Source organism: Phaenicophaeus curvirostris, chromosome 2 (genome assembly GCF_032191515.1).
Source record: "Phaenicophaeus curvirostris isolate KB17595 chromosome 2, BPBGC_Pcur_1.0, whole genome shotgun sequence".
In the NCBI taxonomy this organism is placed as follows: Eukaryota; Metazoa; Chordata; class Aves; order Cuculiformes; family Cuculidae; genus Phaenicophaeus; species Phaenicophaeus curvirostris.
In genome coordinates, this window is record NC_091393.1 from 98,611,668 (window position 1) to 98,633,003 (window position 21,336).

The 21,336-nt window shown below is 39.8% G+C and overlaps 1 protein-coding gene across 2 annotated transcripts in view; it reads right to left on the minus strand.

Annotated features, from left to right (window-relative positions):
• The window catches only part of SPTLC3 (serine palmitoyltransferase long chain base subunit 3), a 78,272-nt gene that overhangs the window by 19,590 nt on the left and 37,346 nt on the right, over positions 1-21,336 (minus strand). For both annotated transcript variants that reach the window (XM_069850135.1, XM_069850134.1), the window contains exons 6-8: positions 20,524-20,617; positions 9,709-9,814; positions 1,961-2,180 (exon numbers count right to left, since the gene is read on the minus strand). In XM_069850135.1, coding sequence (XP_069706236.1) covers positions 1,961-2,180; positions 9,709-9,814; positions 20,524-20,617 — 420 coding nt within the window. The remainder of the gene's footprint in view (positions 1-1,960; positions 2,181-9,708; positions 9,815-20,523; positions 20,618-21,336) is intronic.

The following is a 21,336-nucleotide window of genomic DNA, read 5'->3' on the forward strand; positions in this document are numbered from 1 at the left end:
ATGTCAAGCAGGGGCTAGCACTTCATCATACTAATGGGACAATTACAGCTGAAACAAGAGTTTGGAAGAGAATGATGTTTACTTCTGAGCTAAGCCTTATTATAAAGGAGCCAAAATAATTTAAAGACCAAATAACAACTGCATTTAAAATACTGCTCTGTTCCTCTCTGGGAATGCAGCAAACCCTACACGACATCAGTGTAGTTCTTCTGCCACAAGACCTAACCCAGGAAAAGCAACCTTACTGGGCTTTATCTCTGGCTATTAGCATAAAATTTTCTTTTAACTGAAACTTTGCATCAGTGTGACAGGGGCAGTCAGGTTAGAGTTGGTATAGTTGCTTTAATATTTCCTTGTATAACTAAGAACACAATTACTGCTCCTAGAAAAAGCATTGATGTACTGCAGGCATGCCTAAAGCATCAATCACTCTTCTGCATCCACAGACACTGTAGGAATTTGGTACTTGATTAAGACCATCATTATTACAACAGGTTCTACCTCCTAGTGCAAAATATCAGTGTATCTGTTACCACACTAAAAGCTGAATGCATGTTAGTGGGAAAGGGATGAGACCTACTTGAGAACTACCTTTGATAAAAAAATATGACCAGAAAAACACCTCAAAGATAGGAACACAAATTATTGCCAAAAAAAGCTCTATGAGTCTATGTGGTAACTCCAATGTTAAGGATGAAGATTTACCTAACCTTATACAAGTTGTAGATTGCTATATTGCAATTGTAATCCTAAGGATTTGATCAAATAGATGAGATGGCTTCTGAGCTCTAGCTGATGCAGAATAACCAGTATCACAGTGAATTCTGGGCTGCATAAACAAATGTAAGTGTGGTAATTGTATTGGGTGAGCAGCTGCCACCAAGGCCTGGAAGCCTGAGGCAAAACTTAATGATATACACAGGTGTGAAAAGAGTGACCCACTTTCATTTAAGAAAACTTGTGAGGATTAGATGCTTTTCACTGATTTAGGCTTCCTTAATTTCTAGATACTTTATCCATATTGTCTTTGTTAAGAGTTAAACCTTCAGATACAAATTCAGGAAGCAACAGAAACAAAATTGATTTTTGATGTATTATGGTAGTCTGATTTAACATCTCCAGGAGCAAAACCTAAAGACACAAAAAGAAATATACACTTTATGCTTTTTTAAAGCACTCTTATTCTAGTCAAGTGCTACCTTTATTAATGTTATACTGACAACAAGCATATGCGCTCTCTAAACAGGCTTCTTACTCATTCAGCAAACTACTTAAGTACATTCTGCAGGATGTGAAAAGGGTAAATAATCAGCAGCTACTTGATATCTCTGTCAAGCAACAAAACCAATTAATTTTCACAATGGTGTTGATTATGCTTTCTTTTCTTCTACACCCCCAGTTAAAACAAGCTCAATACTGCTTTTTGTTGACATCTGTTGCTGGCAAGAGGTTGTTTTGTTAATGTACACAGAGTAATAGAGGATGTGGATTTTACTATTGCAAAAGGCCCTCAATAACCCTCTTTCTTCATCCTCCTAAAAAATGCAACTATGCCAAATCCACAACTGTTTAGGAATTTTATTACCAGTGCATGAAACTATGGCATTGATCTCTCAATATTGCTCCACACACTGTTTACAAATATGAAAGAAAGTAATGAGCAATCTGCATGCAAATAAATGTAGTGAAGTATATTTAGCCAACCATATGTCTAAACACTTCCAAGAAAAACAACAATCATCTGTGTGGCACAGAAATACACAACCCTAGCAAATTACATAACATGAACAAGAGACAAAAATAAGAAAGTCTGACTGTTTCATATTATTTGGGGTGCAGACAAAAATGGTACTAATTTTAGAATAGTGCTCCTGCAAAGTGAAAAGATAATGAAATAGATGATACATAATAAGAAGGTAATTCCCACCCCAATGTTTAAATGTTTGTGCTTTCTTTTTACCTTTTTGCCAGCTATATATCCTCCAGCTGCGCCAAAGCTCTTTGTGAATGTTCCCATTAATACATCAACATCGTCAGGATTCATACCGAAGTATTCTACAACTCCTCGGCCTGTTGCACCCACTGCACCAATGCTGTGAGCTTCGTCCAAGTAGAGGTAGGCTTTGTATTTCTTCTTCAAGGAGACTATCTCTGGCAGGCGTACAATAGACCCTTCCATGCTGCAGATGGAAAGAATCATGGTTGAACAACAAATCCTGTACTCTCTTTAAGATACAGACAGAAAATAAAGGTATTAACTGCCTTATTCCATGAAAGGTCTTCTGGGACCTTGATTTGTATTTACAGTTCAAGGAAAATTGTGACACTTTCCCATTTGCAGATAAGTATAAAACAGTCAAACCACTTTAAAATTCAAACAATCAAAACATCTTGAAAAATTTACAAATTTTTAGCATGCCAGAAAAGAGAAGCAAAGGTATAAAGCAAAGGAATGTGCTTACCCAAAACAGCACATTACAATTCAGTACAAAAAAAATATTGTAATGAATTATAAGGAACCATTATTGTTCAGTGTCATCCTTGCTTACTTCATCAGCTACCGTGGCAATATTTGGGGGTAACAGCGCTAGAGCAAACTACTCTGGTGTAAGTAGTTGGGTCTAACACATGTAGGAGATAGGCCACCTGAAATGCAGACTGTGCCATAACTCAAAGCAGCCTCAGTCATCAGAGTGGGCAGAATCAGGGATTAGAAAAGGGAGCTCAGTTTCTCCACTCTTGCCAGTTGTTTCCCCCAATATATACCTTTTAGGAAAAGAAGCCTGATACCTAGTACTCAAAAGGAAAAATGTTTCTGTTCTTTTTCTTTTTACTTTCTTACAGCCACGCGGGAAACAGAAATATTCTGAACTTGCATTAAGGGTTGGAGATTTGCAGAAATAAGAAGAGATGTATTGTTGGTAATAATGTCAGTAAGTTAGAAGGCAGAGAGGAGCTGTATAGCAAAATGAAAGCCCAGGGAATGTACTCTAATCCCATAAAGATGGTGTACCAGTAGTATTGCTTTGCAGATATTTATGCCTTGAAAACCTTTATGAAATGACTGCAGCAATGGTTAGATATACTCTGATGCACTCAGTATTAATTTTGTAATGTGTTAACCATGTTCTCTTATGCTAGCTCCAGTGAGCAGGTCTTTAAGTGCTAAATACCTCCTACCAAAAATGACAGAGGGATATTTTTGGCTGTCAAGAGACTGTTGGTAAATCTCACCAACTTCTGTCTTGCCCAGCCATAGGAGAGGCAGCTGTGGGGCTGTATATCAGTGCCACAGTTTCTTGTAGCAAAGAAGGGTGAGCTTGTACTGTGAGCTCCTGACAGCTGGGCTTTCTCACTTTTCCCAAATGGCAGCTGAGGAAGAAGCAACTTTAACCATCACAGCAATTTTCCTAATGAACACAAGTGTAGAGCCTATAGTCCTCACATAACCCAGAGTCAAAGCATTAGTCAGCTAAAACTACTAACTACACTGAGCCACTGGCTGTGCTTGAGTATGCAGCATCACACGTGCTGGGGATGGCAGCTTTCGGCTGTGTGTGGCTGGCCTGCAGGCTGGCTATCTGGTCAGAGAATGGTGCCAAGGAGCACCCCTGCAGAGGGAAACAGCCATCCTATACTTTACCTTCCAGCAGTATTTGGGCAGGCCAGCTAGAATAAGATAGACAGAAGGACAGTATTAGCTTTTCCACTTTTACATGGGCATCATTAGCATCATTAAGCTTAGTGGCTTGTGGAGATTCAGATGGGAAAGACAGCATTTCTCTTCAAAAAGATAAGAGTAAAAATGCTGAATTAAAGATACAGGGCTTGATTTGCTGCTTATTTGTGGAATGGAAGCAAAGTTGTTGCTGAATCCAAGAATATACAGAGCTGGTACATGGCTGTTTGCAAGATTTAACCATTAAGAGGATTTAATGAACATTTTTCTTACTGCTATAAGTGAGAGATTTATCTTTGAACTCTAAGCTGTTTAGCAGAACAAGGCACTTGTATTCAATTTCAGTGTTGATTTACTGCTCTTGAAAGATGTTGACTAACATAAATGTTATATTAGTTGATAGAGATCCTAATGCAGCCTTGAAGTGTCCATGGACTAGATAAAGTGCTGCTGGTTTGGCGTACTTATTCGGATTTGGCATTCAAAAAGGCTTCAGCCCTCGTGATGGCAGAGATGAGAGCTGTTTTGCTGCCTACTCTGCTCTTGATTCCTCTTTTGACCCTGGGTTTTTACCCTGGTTTGTGATATGAGCACTCACTGTTTAGAATTGATACAAGATAAAGCTCGCTTCACGTAACCTATTGGGTAGCGCAGATGAAAAGTTTACCAAATCCTGATGTCGACTGAGTTTAAACCGGAGCCAGAAGTGAACTGTAATCATTCTGTCTCAGGCTGGTTATATCATTTCTACAAATCCATTGATCTGTTTCCAGGTCTGCTCAAGCAGATAGGGCACATCGAAAAAGCCATATGCAGATGAGCATGAGCTGGCTCTACCCAAGTCAGACATTCTCATTACGTGGTGTTACATCCTGTCTTGTGGCAAAAATTATTAGCTTGGTGGTAGAAATACAAAGCTTCTAGATTGCAGCTGACCCTTATCTCCTCTGTCCACCAGACAGGCACAAATCGTGCTTCAGTGCACACTCCGTTTGCATCTGCTTTCAGATGTTCAAACATCCAGAGTGAATCCAGAGGAGGGCCATGAAGATGATCAAAGGGCTGGAGCACCTCCCGTACAAGGACAGGCTGAGAGAGTTGGGCTTGTTCAGCCTGGAGAAGGGAAGGCTGTGGGGAGATCTTTATAGCAGTGACCTTCCAGTACCTGAAGGGGGCCTACAGGAAAGCTGGAGAAGGGCTCTTTATTGGGGAGTGCAGCGATAGGACAAGGAGTAATGTTTTTAAGCTGAGAGAGGGGAGATTTTAAATAAATATCAGGAAGGAATTTTTTTACTGTGAGAGTGGTGAGGCACTGGAACAGGTTACCCAGAGAAGTTGTGGATGCTCCATCCCTGGAAGTGTGCAAGGCCAGGCTGGGTGGGACTTCGAGGAACCTGATCCAATGGAAGGTGCTCCTGCCCATGTCAGGGGGCTTGGAAATAGATGATTTTCGTGGTCCCTTCCAACCCAAACCATTCTATGATTCTATGTGAGGCAATTATTCAAAATTTTTGGATGATTGAATTTTGAAGCTTGATTTGAAACCTACCAAGCCACTGTGATTCTTTCTGATGCAGGTGATAGATTGTGGAGCCTCATGCTTTGAGAGACAGGAGGTGTGCGCTTGGGCTGGTCTCTTTGCTTTGAACACAGATTAGCTCTAAACAGGATACTGACCCTGTTTCTTCATTTTATTTTGAAACTTCTCAGGAAAAGACTTTTCTACACCCTACTATAGTAACACAGTTTCAATTATTTTCTGTCAGGAAAATTAATTTACCAATACTCAATGTGCTATCTCCAACATAATGCTGGCCTCTTCTCCCAAGTGACAGGGGACAGGATGAGAGGGAATGGCCTCAAGCTCCACCAGGGGAGATTTAGGCTAGACATTAGGAAAAAATTTTTCACAGCAAGGGTCATTGGGCACTGGAACAGGCTGCCCAGGGAGGTGGTTGAGTCACCTTCCCTGGAGGTGTTTAAGGCACGGGTGGACGAGGTGCTGAGGGGCATGGTTTAGTGTTTGATAGGAATGGTTGGACCTGACGATCCAGTGGGTCTCTTCCAACCTGGTGATTCTATGATTCTAAATGTCTGCAAACAGGCCCTTTAGTACCACTACTCTTTCAAAATTTGAAAACTTATCTGTTCCCCTCGCAGGCTAGTTTGTAATTGATGAAACCCCTCTTTTCCTGACCTGTTACTCCCAGGACGTGTGTAGTCAATTTCAATGCTTATTTTAACTATCATTTTCTTACATAAACCTTGCACATTCATTCAATAATCTTCGTTTTGTAGTTTCAAACAGTAGTTTTAAGGAAACCTTCCAACCTGGTGCCCAAATGCAACACCATACACTGAAATGATAGAAAAGCTAAACTTCAATGCTGCTCCCTGGCCAAAGACATTAAATGTTACCCTATTCTTTTCTGGAAGTCCAGCCACTTAATCCCAGGAAATAAATATAATCCTGATAAATTTCCTGTGGTATTGGCATTGAATAACAAAAAACTTTTAATGCACGTGAAAAGGCACTGGACAATATCTAACTGATCAGAGAACTGTTTTCTGAGCTGGAAGGGAAAATAACCTAATTAAGTTAAAAGCAAGGCAAAACCAAAGGAAAAGCAATCTGTTTTGATCAGTTTTTGGTGCCCCATAACTACTCCCATGGACCTTGGCCTATCTGACTCCCAGGTACATTTGTGTGCAAGAGAGTCCAAGCATACCACAAATCGTGTAAGAACACAGTAACAGACTAATCCTAAACTGGAAATGGTAGAAGCCAAGGAAAACATCATCTGGAATTTAAATAATAGAAATATGATTTAGCAAGTCAGTATAACTTGTGCCCTGGACACTGCCAAAACTCGTTCATGCTTTTTTGTGCTGAAGATTGATGGCTAGATGATCTCTTTCAGTTTGGAATGCAAATGGAATATCTTTGCTCCTACGTTAGTCCAAGTTCAGAATCAGCTTTCACTAGTAGTTGCACTTACTTTTGATTCTTTTTTTTTCCTGTTTTTAAGGTAATGGAGGCATTAAAAAGCAAACAAACATGTACTTATTGCTATTTATTTGACACGAAGCTTGAGTGCTTCCCAAGACAAGGGGCCAATTCTGCCTTCTGTTGTAACCAACCAGAAACTACTGCTTATGGTTTCAGAACCAAGCCTGATTTCCAAAAATGCTCGTGTTGGCTAATAATGACCCTTTTCAAATTTTGCCAGCTGGTAAGTCTGGGCTTATGCACAATGTAAACACTTTAACATATTCCTAATGGAAATAGAAGGCAATTTTTTTTCCATGCCATCAACTTCACCATACCGAGACTATTGTGTCCCATATAACAGTATTTTTTCAAAGAAAGGAAGCTTGGTGTTTCTTTTGCATCTCTGGAAAAAGCATTTCTGTAAAATTTTGCCAAGCCAAACTTGCAAGTCAAGATGTCTTAACTTGGATAATGGCTTTGACCAAGTTATTTAAATTCTGTATTAGTTGTCCCTGAAGCCTAACGTAAGTCCTTTAAGAAAAAAAAAGGCAGTATTAGTTATAGTAAAAAGACTACATTAACAACAGCGTACCTCCTCTTAAACCCTCTAGATGAATTTCAATTTGGCATCTGGTAAATTTTCAACAAAACTAATGTTAGCCAATGTGGCATTGGAAAGTTTTAGTCTCTTTCAAAAATCGTGGGCCAAGAAAGGAAAGAAAACACAAAAAGCAAGAGTATTTCTAATATGTCTTTCTGCAGCTTTTCTTGGACATATGAAATGCTATTAGCTACTTGCTGGGTTAGACTATGCGGTATATGAGTCTGTTCTCAGCAATGGTATAAGGACAGATCAGCTGCGTGCATCTCGGGTTGGCAGCAATGGCACACAACGCCACAGGGTGTGGTGGTATTCTCACTCGAGTCAGAGCAGACTTGCTTTTCAACCAAACCCCAATCTTCAATTTCTGATCTGCTTAGACTGTGGAAACAGCTAACCAACCAACCTAGCTACTGCTAGGGCTATTTTCCAATGAGACACTGTTAGAGAGCTGAGCTTTGTTTTTCTTTTACTTTATGCCTTTCACAAGCATATACACTCAGGGCATGAGCGGTCTTAACGTTATTTAGCTCTAATGGAGCTGAAGGAACTTTATAGTTCCTTTTTGGTTAGGTTCTCTGAGGTTTAACATGTTTTATTTTGCATTCCAACAGAAAGATCTAACTTTTGAGAATGAAACATCCTTTGCAAATCAACTGCAAAACTAGAGGAAAAGAGAACTCTATATCAAATACACATCTGGGAATATAATTATAGTTATCATTGCTGCAAATATCTAACAGTGGGTTGGTCCTAGTGCTTGGACCAATCTATGCTTCTGTGTCACCAATCTACTTTCTTGCTCCCTGGTAGTCAATATCCAAGGTAAAGGATATAAAAGTGAACAAAGCTCAGCAGCTGGAGCAATTTCTGCAGGCCATGTGACTGATGGGAGTATTTGTCAGTAAAATCTTGGTGGTCCACTTAATTTCTGCATGATCAAAGTCCTTAAATCTGAGCTTTTTTCTAGTAGTGCCAAGCTATGTTTATTTGCAGTTTTGCTCTGTTTACTCTGGTTGAAAGGAGATGGTCAGCCTGCTTTGGATCAGCTGATCTGCTGCTGACCTGTTTCAGCTCTGAGTGACAGGTGTTTAGATAAAGACTGATTTGTTCTCTTTGCAGATGGAAAATGTTAGGTAAACAGAAAGCACTGACAACTATGATGTTGTGATGACATGAGATTATAAAAGATTTCTTATGAAAAAATGCAAGCAGCTCAACTATGCTAGCATTTCTCAATAAAATGGCATAAATGACTGCCATCCAGACTGTTTGTATTTCAGCAACACATCACTTGCTCCCTAAACAGAAAGTTTAATGTTGATTTCATAAACCATGAAACCATTATATCCTGTAAATGAGTGGTTCTGGTTCCTTGCGCTCTGGTGCAAGTGTTGCTACTCCTAAACCTGTCCTTCTCCTACTCTTCCTGCTTCTTTTGTCACGGTCTCAACAGCCTTGCCTACATCCCTGCAAACTCTTTTACTGTCCAGATACTGCTTCTTCAGCCCTTTCCTCATCTTCACGATCTCCACCTCTCCCTGCTCCTTGTCCACGGGTGGCTCCCTCTCCATGCCATCAACCAGCCCTGTGACTGCCTCCCAGAAATCTTCTCCTGACTTGAGTAGTTGCCAAGATCTAACTTACAACCGTGAGCCTGCCTGGTGCCTCTGCTTTGCTGCTCAACTCTGGTCGTGGTTTGTCCTTCTGGCTAAGATACATCATATTAGTGAACCAGAGCTGTCTTACTAGGATGCTCTATAATTATATGGTATTTTTGATTCTGATACTATCTGATGTATTCTCAAAGCCAGTTCTCTCATTCAAATTCCTCCAGGGAATAAGGCTACATGAAATAGCAGTATATAATTATTTGAAAGCCTGTCTTTTATCACTTTTTCCTGTTAAAATGTGAGTCCTTTAGATCCATGAGAAAAATGGTGTGATATCACTTGGCCTGTGTTTAGTTTGAGTTTTTAGATTCCAACAGCTGGGTTAGAACTGAGTATGCTGAACTTAATTGGTTCTGCATAGCTGTCTTTTGATCTGACCATGCATAACAAACAACTCTAGAATACTCAGCTTACTCACTTAGCAAAACTTCTCACCTACTGTAGCTCCACGAATTTTATCCCATCTGTAACAAAATACACCAGCTGATGCTCTGTCTTGCTCTCACAGTACATCTCCCACTCCACTGTCATTTGCCAAATCAACATTTAGAGCGATGCACAGGACCTAACTGGAGCAAGGTACACCAGCATTCAGGCTAATGTAATGGATATAAACCTATTTGTAAGATTACAGAATGTTATTCTAACTTCCACTATCATCAATATTTCTCTCAGATACATAAAGTCAATGTCCACTTCATTCACTATAACATTCTGCCTTCAGAAATGGTAGAGTATTTATTTTTCTGAAAAACATACATACCTGTAAATGCCCTCCACAAGGATGATAATTTTTCTCCATGCTCTGTGGCTTCGAGGCTGTCCATATATTATTGCATCCCTCAGCAACTTCTCAAGGCTTTGCATATCTTTATTTAAAAATAAGAAGAAAGGAGGAAGCTAAACATTAACAAAGATTTTACTAAAGAATTTTCTACTGGGAGCTTTCTTTTTCCTGTACAGAAAAAGACAACATTAAGAAAATGTGTCCTAAAGATAAACTTCCTTTCTTAGTAGGAAAGACCCAATGATTGATTTAATTTGCCTTAATGCAATCCAGTGACAAGGAGACTTACAAAAAGCTTCCAGTTATGCACTTTATCTGGGAAATTACAGAAATTCTTAGCATACATTTTTATTTCAATGCAAAAGGAAACCACTTTGCTTAAGTACTGAGGCTAATTGTCAGCAGTTCTCCATGCTACTAGTTGCTTTCCAACATCACCATGGAGTCATGAATAACATGCACTGCTTCAGCAAAGGTTTGGATCAGGCTGAGTGAAGTATGTCAGGGTGGTAGCAAGAGAAATCTTGTCCTTCTCAGGAAAGAAAGTGATTGAAAGATTGCTGATGAGAAAGGGAGAGAAGTGGATACAAGCACATGGCATGGATAAACTAATTCAGTGCCAAAATACTCAGCACTGGTGAGACTTCAATATAAGGAAGCCTGGAAAAATACTAGAAACTTAGTTGCTTTTTCAAGGAATGACTGTGGGTAATCTAATAAAATTCTTGACAGAAAGCCACTGAAGTTTTGAAAAACAGGGAAGAAGCAATAAAAAACATCACAGGAATGAGGCCCAGACCAAATATGGCTCTCAATGTAAAGTTGACATCTAACCAGCATTCTGGTGTCTGCACATGAATTAATACTCTCAAAAATTAATAATTTGTTACTTTTCAGGAATCTGGATTGGCCTCTCAAAATGTTTTCAAAGAACATCTTTGAGACTTGTAATATCCTGAGGAACACAACAAATCATCTCAAATTGTGACTTGACAAAACCAATGGCATTTTTTAACAATATATCCCCACTTTTTCAGAAACACATCTTAATGTAGTTATTATAACCTTCTAAAATAGTTATCTTCAAAATACATTCATCTCAACTGTAGAAAACACACCTTAGCTATATTAATATTGGCCTATGTCTTGATTTCCACCTTACTGGAACTGGGAAATTTGCACCATAACTGTCCATCATGAATAAGCTGTGACCTGAGAGACAGCCATGTTATGATGTGAGCCCTTTCTTCCACTCTGGTACTTGCATGATGTCACCTGAATCCTTTTTAACTAAAATAAACAGGCTCCTACTATGCTTATCACATTGTTCTTTCCTTTGCCTTGTGCTTGCCACTCTCATTTTTGTAACTGTCTATCATGAATAACTCGTGACTTGAGAGATGGCCAGGTACCTTTTGACTCTGGTACCTCACCTCTTGCTAGTACCATTTACTGATCTTTGTGAAAGTTAAATTTCTCAGAAGCACCTGTACCACTCTGCACCTTACCATCTTGACCTACTGAGACCTTGATATATCTTACAAAACACAACACATGCACAATAAGTTGCCCCTTATTTCAATGATGCAATCATCTGCACAGCTAAATGAGCTCCAAGGTGGAAATGCAGTTATGAATAATGCAATGCAGACAGCACAGTTTCCACTAGATGGCAATCAAGGAATCAAAAGTTCCTTCATGCTTTAAAAGCGGAGTTTATAGCCCAGCTGAACATTTGCAGTCACAGAATCACAGAATGTTTGGGGTTGGAAGGGATCTCTGGAGATCATCTACTCCACCCCCCTGATAAAGCAGGTTCACCTACAGCAGGTTGTATGGGAAGGCATCCGGGCAGGGTTTGAATATCTCCAGAGAAGAAAACTCCACAACCTCCCTGGGTAGCCTGTTCCAGTGTTCTGTCAGCCTGAAATATGCTGTCCATGCATATTTCATAGGAGAGAGCTGCTCACCTTCTCTTTGTTTTGAGTAGATAATATTCAGAAATCCTTTTGGGTTCTGAGCATTAGAGGACTCCCCAGGATGACAGAAAGCTCACTCAGTCACTCAAAGTAAAATCTGGGAGCCCTCTTTTCTCCAATGAATTAATTCTCGACTGATATCATTGTCATCTAAACACTTTTGGGACCTCTGAAACCCTTTTCTGAATCACACAGTGTCTTTCAATCCAGTATTTTCTCTACATGTCAGTCCAGATCAGTTCTAGACTTCAGGAAAGTCAGTTTCCCAGCCTTCTGATCTAAAAGTGTGGCTGGAAATTTCAGTTGTTCTAACATACAACCACATGAAAAGACAGAAAGGAGAGAGAATAGAGAGAAGTTAAATGGATATAACTCCGTTTAATAGAACTGTTTAAAAAATACATAGATGTGAATAGCTGATCTATCCAAACTAGCATGGAACACAAGACTGCAGATACAAAGAACCTCTCTGATGGATGAGCTTGCCTGACTTTACACATGACAGTGCTGCAGGAGTAAAGGCTAAGGCCATGTCTGTTTGAAAGATCAGGGCCCTCTCCTTTGTTTTTGATGTCTCATTCTGAAAAAAATGCATTTGTGAACCTTTCTTAGGCCTGTAACTGTTAACATGCAATTTGTTTAGGGACGAATTAATTTTCCTGACCTTTTTACTCTGTGCTTGTAGTGCCTTATGTGGAAAGGCAAAATTGGGAGGAAGAGAAAATCTTTTACCTTTAATCTTCCTGCTCCAAAAGGCTGCTTCTGTTATTCAAAGTGAAGACGTAGTGCTTTCTCTGTGTTGTATTTAGGCTTTCCAGAAAGCAAGATTTAATGAATGCCAGGAAAAACAGCACTGCAATGCCAGGTGGTTTCTGGATATCAAAATACTTGCCCATTAAATATAGTTAGACTGTGAAACACTGGGACATTCAGACGAAGAGCTGAACGAATCCAGCTTGAATAACCTGTTACCGGTGAAATAACTGTCCTTCCTTGTTTGACCATCACCAGCCCAGGCTTTTCAGTGGTAATGCCTAATGACCGTTCACCAGCCCAACAGGCAGTGTTGAGTATTTCACTTGATTAATTACCCAAGGCACAGACAAATCTATCCTTGTCTCAGTTTCCCCTTTCTCCCTATGGCATATTGTCTAGATATAGAGGATAAAGTTTCCTAAGTGAGGACAGTGGATCTCTTACATTTCTCGTAGAATTTAATATAGACCTGCATAATCCTTGTTTGGGATCCATCAGAGTTATTTCAACAGACATACCATCAGCAAAAACTGTCGTTGGGTCTAAGTGAGCCTGGACGTGGGCGGGCAGCTGTGTGTCATACTGCTTCCAGTGCAGGTGGGACGCCAGGCTCCTGGAGGGGCCTCTGCCCTCTCCCAGGAGCACTCAGTGCCTCCTTGCAGGGAGACACAGTGTCTCCACCCCTCATCCTTACATAGCAATGCTGGGGATGTCATCACCATTCCTCTGTGTGGGCTGGAAATCTCCTGCGCGATGTCAGCTGAATCCTTTTTCACTAAAATAAACAGGCTACTATTACTCATCACATTCTTCTTTCCTTTGCTATGCACTTGCCACTCTCATTTTCAGTTTATCCCATTTTGCACTCTCATATAAGTTCATGCAGACTCTGTGGCTACCTATGGCTTTTCAGCCTCTCAGGCAACCACATCTCCAGCATTCACCTCCTCCTCTCTTGCTTTCTCCCCACTGGGAACTTTTCTGGTCACTGCCCTTTGGTGGGTGACTCTAGTGGCTAGCTCCAATGCTGTCCCTCCTTGCAGATCCCTAAAGCAAGAAAGGGAAAACAACACAAGGGTTTTGTTGATCGAAACAATAACTGTAGGATTGTAGAAGGTGGTTTTCATTCTAGTGAAAGCTAATCTTTGGAAAGTTCCTGACTGCTGGCACAGCTCTGAACAGCAAAAGCATCTTTAGAGTAATTTCCCTGAAATCACAGCTTTAAGTATCGTTTAGAATGTATCAGTGGGAGTAGTCATTACTACAGCCGCAGTAACAGCCTGAGACTCCCCTCCCTGCCCTTCAATAAATACATATCGCTGTGAAAGTAAAGAGCAATCACTCAGGAAAGCTTCCTGTCCACAGTTGGCAAGTCAGACTTGGCTTTCTCAAATCAGAGAAGGCAAATGCAGACACAGCATGCTAGAAGCAAGATATACCAGTCTCCTCCCTGTGGCAGCGTCTGTATGCGTCACCGGGAAATACACACCAAACTGGATTAGGCTGTGGCCCACCTATCTGGTGCAAAAATCTTGTCTCTGATAGCATCGAGAGGCTTCAAGGAGAGTAAAACCTTAGTGGATAACATGCCTTCCATCCTGCTCTGTACTAGCTATAACACTGCCCTCCCTTCCTGAATTCAAGAGCCACTTACACCTTTGGAAAAAGAATAAATAAGAAAATATCTTGTATTAAGCCACCATAAACTCTTTGGGTTTCGCAACCAAAGAGATTTTTTGCTAATATTTACCTGTTAATTTATCCCTTTTGTTTCTCCTCTGTTTTATTTGCTTTCTGTCTTAAAGGCATGCACTTACAGTTTTCCACTTCTTTTTTCTCTTCTTTCTATTTTTTTTATTTCTGGAGAATATATCTGCACTGAAATATGAGGGATCTCTTCTGCCAAAAGTTCTGCCAGTGTTAACTACAACTCCTCTAGGTAGTTGTGTTTGTGTTTAAAGTGTCCTCATGGCACACGAATCTGAACTTCAAAGCGTTAATTTGACTGAGTAGAATGAGAAATACTAGAGCTAGATTAACACAAATTCACAACTATTGTCAAAGCAGGAAACTACATTTTGTACAAAAACCGGAACAGCTCAGACTTGCATAACACAAATTCTGTCATCAGCTACCTGATTTGTGAGAACCCCAGGAAATCCCTTGCTGCTTTCTCAACTCTCTGAAAAGGTATGTAAGGAGGAGCTAGGAATGCACTACTGCCATCCCCATTTCAGCTGTGGGGTCAAGCACCAGATTAGAGGCCAGATTTTCATGTAACCAAGGTGCTTGGCTCTGCCTTGTAACTGACTGCCCTCCTCATAGTATCACTTGTTTTGATTGCAGGTTGAAGTGTCCTCACAACAAAACAAACTGGAAATTTTTCTTCTATGTGGCCAGTTTTCTGCGTGTAGTCATAACATTTCCACAGACAGCTTATGCAATTGCAAACCTAAACTTCAAAATGTGACTACAATTGAGTTGCTTGATGCTATATAAGAAAAATGCAGTAGAGCCAGAAAGAATAAAGAAATCCTAAGACTCGTAGAGCACCTTCTTACACAAGTTGATATGAACAGAATTTGCTTGGACATAGTTAGTAGCACACTCATTTGCCCACTGAATGAACAAAGACAGGCTCTCATCAACTACCGACATAAGACCCAAAAGTGCTGCACTTGATACCAACATAAGAGCCAGATTTCTGAGACAGAACACCCTTGATAAAATCTCAAGTTGATTAATGGTTAATTATTTGCTTTGGCTTTTCAAATTTAATTGGAAGGGTCAGGCAGATTGGTACTAAGTAGCTTTTAAGATCTTGGCTATTATGTAACCAAGATAAAGGTCAGAGGTTCTGAAAGAGTGTGTTAAAATATACTATATTAATAGAAAATTGTCTTAGAAATAATAAAGAGTAGGTGATAAATCAGCCTCTTCCTAGGCCAGGAAATAAAAACATGCAAAAATATAAACCCATATAGCTGAAGGACTCCAGTGCAGGCCACTTGGGGAGAGTGAGAGAGGCTCCCTGGAGCCCAGGTTTGGTAAGGGTAACATTGGACACCTTCTGGCACAAAACTAATTAAGGCCACACCACTACTGCCACAGAGGCGACAAGATGTTTTAACGTCCCTGCTGCCTCCCACTACAAACCAGTTGTTGGACTATGTGGCTGGCTGCATTTCAAATGTAGAAATGCAGCTCTTTTCTATGTTCCTAAACAAATCACTGCCTGGGAAGTCGTAAATGAGTTGGTGCCCACACCACAGCAGCGGAGAAAAAAGCAGATGCTTTATGGGCAGGTCAGAATGATATTTGCCCACTAAAAACAGCACTACATAAACTTAAGACTACTCAAGTCATAGGGTAAAATAAAATAAAAAAATTAAAAAGATACCCCAACACACATTCACCAGAGCAGGTGCTCCAGGAAGCTGAGTTTTGCTGCTAACATTCACAAAACTACACGAATTTCTGGAACAGAAAAGTCCCTTAAAGGCCAAATACCCTATGGCATACTGGGGTGTCTTTGGTAGGGGGAAGACCAGTAATAGTGCTAGTGAGACCCCACGGAAAAGAAGGCCATATTTAGTAGTTTTTAGTTATAGGGCTGAAATGGAATATTTTCCTAAATTTTTCCGCATAGATGATCAGTGGATGTGTACCTGTGCATTTCTCTCAGCCCAGGCCTGTAAATTCCTGTCTGTTAACAAGGAAGAGTTTGTTCACTGGAAGGCAGGATGCAGCGCATATTTTTATGTCTAAATAAAAATGGACTTTTAGATCTATAGCATATTTTTGGTTTATTATTCACCTTAAGGTTTGAAAACCTTCTCATATAACTCTGCAATGTTTTTGTCAAAAAGGAGAAACATCTAGATGACTTTTACTTCACTTAGGAGAAGCATAGATGTCTAACTATTTCCCGTGTTCTAAAAAATCTATTCCAATTTTTTTGTGGAAAGTGTAATGCCTAGGATAGCTATCCACTTATTGAAATAGAATGTCATTAACTTTTGTAAGAATAAGAATTGTATTATACATAATTAAGGTAATAGGTAGAGATTACTTCTACTTGCTAATGAAATAAGCATAATTATCTACTTTTGTGTAGTGACACATAGATCCAGTATTACAGATTAATGAACTACAGCATAATCTTTAAAAGATGCTTCATTAGCAAGTTTAAAATGGCAGATTTTAAAATCTTTCCTATGAAATATTTTTATCATAGAACAAAGTTTCCTATAATTTTTCTTTTAAAAATACTTGTCTATAACAGGGAATAAAAAGGGAGAGGAGAGAGATTTACAATGCCAGGCTTGTCAGAAAGACAGGTTACTACTATACATTTGTGCACTTTTTTTGTATAATGTCCAGGAAGCAGGTTATTCAGAAAGCACACCATTGCTTCACTAAATTGTTACCTAATTATTCCTCCTCATTTTGATAACCATTTATAATGACTGCAACAAACATTCACACCTCACTCTTCTCAGAGTGTCTCTTCTACACACATGCAAACAAGGAAGTCTGAGCCAAAGTAAACATGTTCTAGGCAGTTTTGTCAAGGGTATTAAGCAGCATTTGAAAAGAAGTTGAAGTAAGTAACAAGGAGCATGGTAAAAATCCTGCTTTCTCAAGATGCATTCTAATAGCAAAAAAGGTAACCTCAAAATCGGCTGCCTGATTTGCGTGTATTTTGATTCTGCTGCACAGAAAGCACGTCTCAGGCACTAATGTTGGTACTGCCTGGCATCTCTTCTTTTGTTTTTATTGTAGAGCAATACTGGGTCAAATAGTATGTGTGTGTAACTCGGCAAATCTCCAAAGGAGATGAATCAACTCATGCCAGCACACGACTCTGTACATACAAGTCAGGATGAAATGCACATTAAGCCCTAATCCTCTTTGGGATAGGACTCAGATTTATTCTTTCTTTCTGTGTCTTGCTGGAGTATTGTTCCAACTGCTCATCAAAGGGTGCTTGCCAAGCCTTTGGCACAGTAACATCCTCTGGTTGATGGCCAGAACTGAGCTCTTTAAAAGGTCATTGATTTCCTTATATGAAACAATGTACACCAATCTCCTGTCCTTCGAAAGAAGAGGCAGGGTGTACTGCCTTTTTTTAGTGAGAATACAGGGAAGAAGAAAAGGGAAGAAAAAACACATTACTAGCTGAGGCTGAAATTAATGCTTATTAAAGATCTTCAAGTGCTAACTCAAGTTGCAAAGTTTTCCATTCATTCACAGGGTGAATATACCATAAGGAACCTTTCTTTTGCATCAAGCGTTATGACATGGATAATGTCTCAGCTCTCCTATTCATATACATGACAATGACAATGCTAACACACTTGAAAATTTGGGCATGTGTGTGCATGCATGTGTGTATGCTATATATCCACTCATTAACAAAAAAGATAATCTGGGAGCATAAGCAACACCGCGCTGATCTAACAAAACAAAAAAGCACCCATCTAACTGAAAAGAACTCCCCCCGAACAAGCTGTAAATTTTGGTTATGTGTGTCCTTAATGAATTTGCTGTACTGATGCTTATTGCACTACTCCCTGACAGATCCACAGAGAGCAAGGCTGTCTACTTATTTTTGGGTGAAACTATGCATCCTACAAAGGCAGTCCTGCTGGATTACACTTTCCACTGCTATCTGCCCCCAAATGTATTTTCTCCAAAGCAAAAGATATTTCTCCAAAGCAAAAGTCCTTATGAGGAACGGCTGAGAGAGCTGGGGTTGTTTAGCCTGGAGAAGAGGAGGCTGAGGGGAGACCTCATTGCTCTCTACAACTACCTGAAAGGAGGTTGTAGAGAGGAGGGTGCTGGCCTCTTCTCCCAAGTGACAGGGGACAGGACAAGAGGGAATGGCCTCAAGCTCCACCAAGGGAGGTTTAGGCTGGACATTGGGAAAAAAATTTTCACAGAAAGGGTCATTGGACACTGGAACAGGCTGCCCAGGGAGGTGGTTGAGTCACCTTCCCTGGAGGTGTTAAGGCACGGGTGGACGAGGCACTGAGGGGCATGGTTTAGTGTTGGATAGGAATGGTTGGACTTGATGATCCAGTGGGTCTCTTCCAACCTGGTGATTCTATGACTTATACATACATTTTGGCACATGTGATTTTAAAAGCTGTTGGTGATGAGTAACTTATGGGTATGATTAAGGAAATACTTGAAAGAAAGAACTTTTAAAATGTGGAACTAACGTACTGAAAGTCTCACAGTAGCTGAGAGGGAGAGCATGAATGTGTGAAGATGCTTCAAATAAAGTGCCCTCTAAATGCAAATTAGGTTAAGATTCAAGGCCTACAAAATCGTGAGTTCAAGAGCTGACAGTCAAATTCCAAACAGTATTTGTGTAAGTGTCCACAGTTGTATTTTGAAAATAAGTTAAGGTGATGTCTCAGAAATGGCGTAAAAGACGGACTGACAAATCGGATCTCTAATTTAGAAAGCAATGAGTTTTTCCAAAGCAAATTGGATGGGTTTCTATTGATGTTTGCTAAGACCCTTAAAGCAACCATCTACATTTTCCAGTGCTGGATTAGTGCTTTTTGGACAAATGACTATTATTTTTAGATCAATACATTATTCACAAAGGAACATAAGCACAAGCAGATGTTGGTTAGGTATCAGCTACAATTCTATGATTCTTGAGAGCAGAATGAAACATTGGGGGATGGTTAGAGACCAAATTCCTTAAAGCAAGAACAACAGCTTCAAATTGATGCCTTGCTGTTTTCCTAGCAGTTGAGAGTAATACACTCCTCAGACTAGAATGTTCTTCGAAATACTGTGAGAAGTGACACAAGCCAACTGGGCTGCAGATAGCATAGATGGTCAGAGAAACTAAGAACACTTGGCTCCAGGTAGTGAGAGGTCATCCCACAAGATGTGATGCAAACCCTTTTGAATGGGATAAGACACCAAACAAACTAAGGCAGAATTGAGAAAAGACCGGTCTAGCAACTGTATGCAGAGTTGTGGAAGCGAACCAAGTTGGGCTATGCTACAGGCTAATCTATGAATAATTACCTGTGTGAAAACATTCAATTTCAGATGAACTTCAATTCACAAATGACCTTCAGAAATTGCTTCTTACCCAAATTATGAATAGATATTAATTATAACAACACATTATATTATAATTATAGTGTGCATATCATTCCAACAAATCCTTAGGACTTTTATTGCATATGCATAACTCGGTTTTGCTCACCACAGGGCTGAACACAACACTTAATAAAGAAAAGGGACTATATTAGCTATTGACAAAGGTGATCAGACCTCTTTTCTTGTTCCTTACCACTTCTCTAGCATCTTAACCTCTGTTGCAATCACCACCTGGTGACAGCAATGAGGATGGAAATGAGAATTGTGATTGGGAATACGGGAAAAGAACAAGCTGTTCTCATCAAACCCAATCACACTTTCTCTGATAGTGACCACAGAGGCATTAAATAAATAAAAGTTAATAAGCATGAGTATTTTAAAAGATAATACATGACTGCAAAATTAATGGATGATTTCTATACTAAAATTAAACTTCCAAGAATATTTGTGATTGGTATGATCTGCACCTTTGGTATAGCCCTCTGGGAATTCAAGGTAACTGTTTCAAGGCAATGTCACATTGATGTTACTCTGGTTGCACTGAACCTGCGAGAAACAGAGGCAGGAACTATTGAGTAGGTTTTTATGAGTGCTATTTTGGCTATAAGGACAATAACAATAAAAACTTTTATGACAGCACACAGTCATTCAGCATGTCAAAAAGACAGCGAGTCTCTGGATTTTGAAATTAGGTCCAACCTGATGATTCAAATAATGCATAACAGCAATTATAGTATTACACTTAATTTTTCCCTATCAGAAAATAATATCAGAAACCACTTGTAATATTGAATGTTAATCCTTCTGCCTGGTCAAAAGTATCACCTGGGAACTGACAGAAAAGCAAGCATTGAAAGAAAGCATTCTCGCCTCTGAGGTGTGAACAACTCTGTCTCTAAATATTTCCAACTTCAATACTCACTATTATGCTTGAAGGTTCTAATAGTAGCACCTGAAAGCCTCGCACCAAGAATGAGAGAAGTGTGGTTCAACTCATCACTTAAAATGAGGCAGCCCTGTGGAGAAGGAGTACAATAAGCATCTGCATGAATTGGGAGGCTGTTGACAATTCTGCACGTGTGTGTTAGCATACGTGTCTATGATACAGCATTGCACCAATTAAGCTGTAAGTATCAAATACAAACTGGATTTTCTGCCACTTTTCTGAAGGTGCCAGGATCCACTGCAAAGGCAAGTAGAAACTACGGGATCAGATTCTCAGGCATTCCTGGGTGGTGCCAAGAGGCCAAATATTTCCTGTAAGTGGAAAGTAATGAGTAATCCTAGCAGAGATTGACTGACTGCTTTGTAGTAAAATCAAGTTATGTTGCTTCCTCTACCACCTGTCTGCAGTCTACTTTGTGTTGCAAGGAAAATGCAGTTATCACCCCATATACAGACTGCTGTATATATACAGACAGTACTGTAAGGAGGAGTAATACTGAGGCTGGACTGACATCAACACTTTGGGCTGTAGGAATGAGATGAGAACTGATTGATGCCTTATAAATCCCCCTTCCATTAAGATATGAGTGCAGCCTAGGCACCAGCCAGTCTTTCTCTGGTAAATGCACATACAGTTCACCTGTAGTTTATTTTTCATTAATTAAGCTCAGCTGAAAACTCATTTTCTTTTTAGAAACTAAAATAGAAATACAGGAGAAATAACATTCTATGTTATATGAACAGGAGCCAAGATTCACAGTTAAAATTCAAGTTGGAACCCTAATTTAGC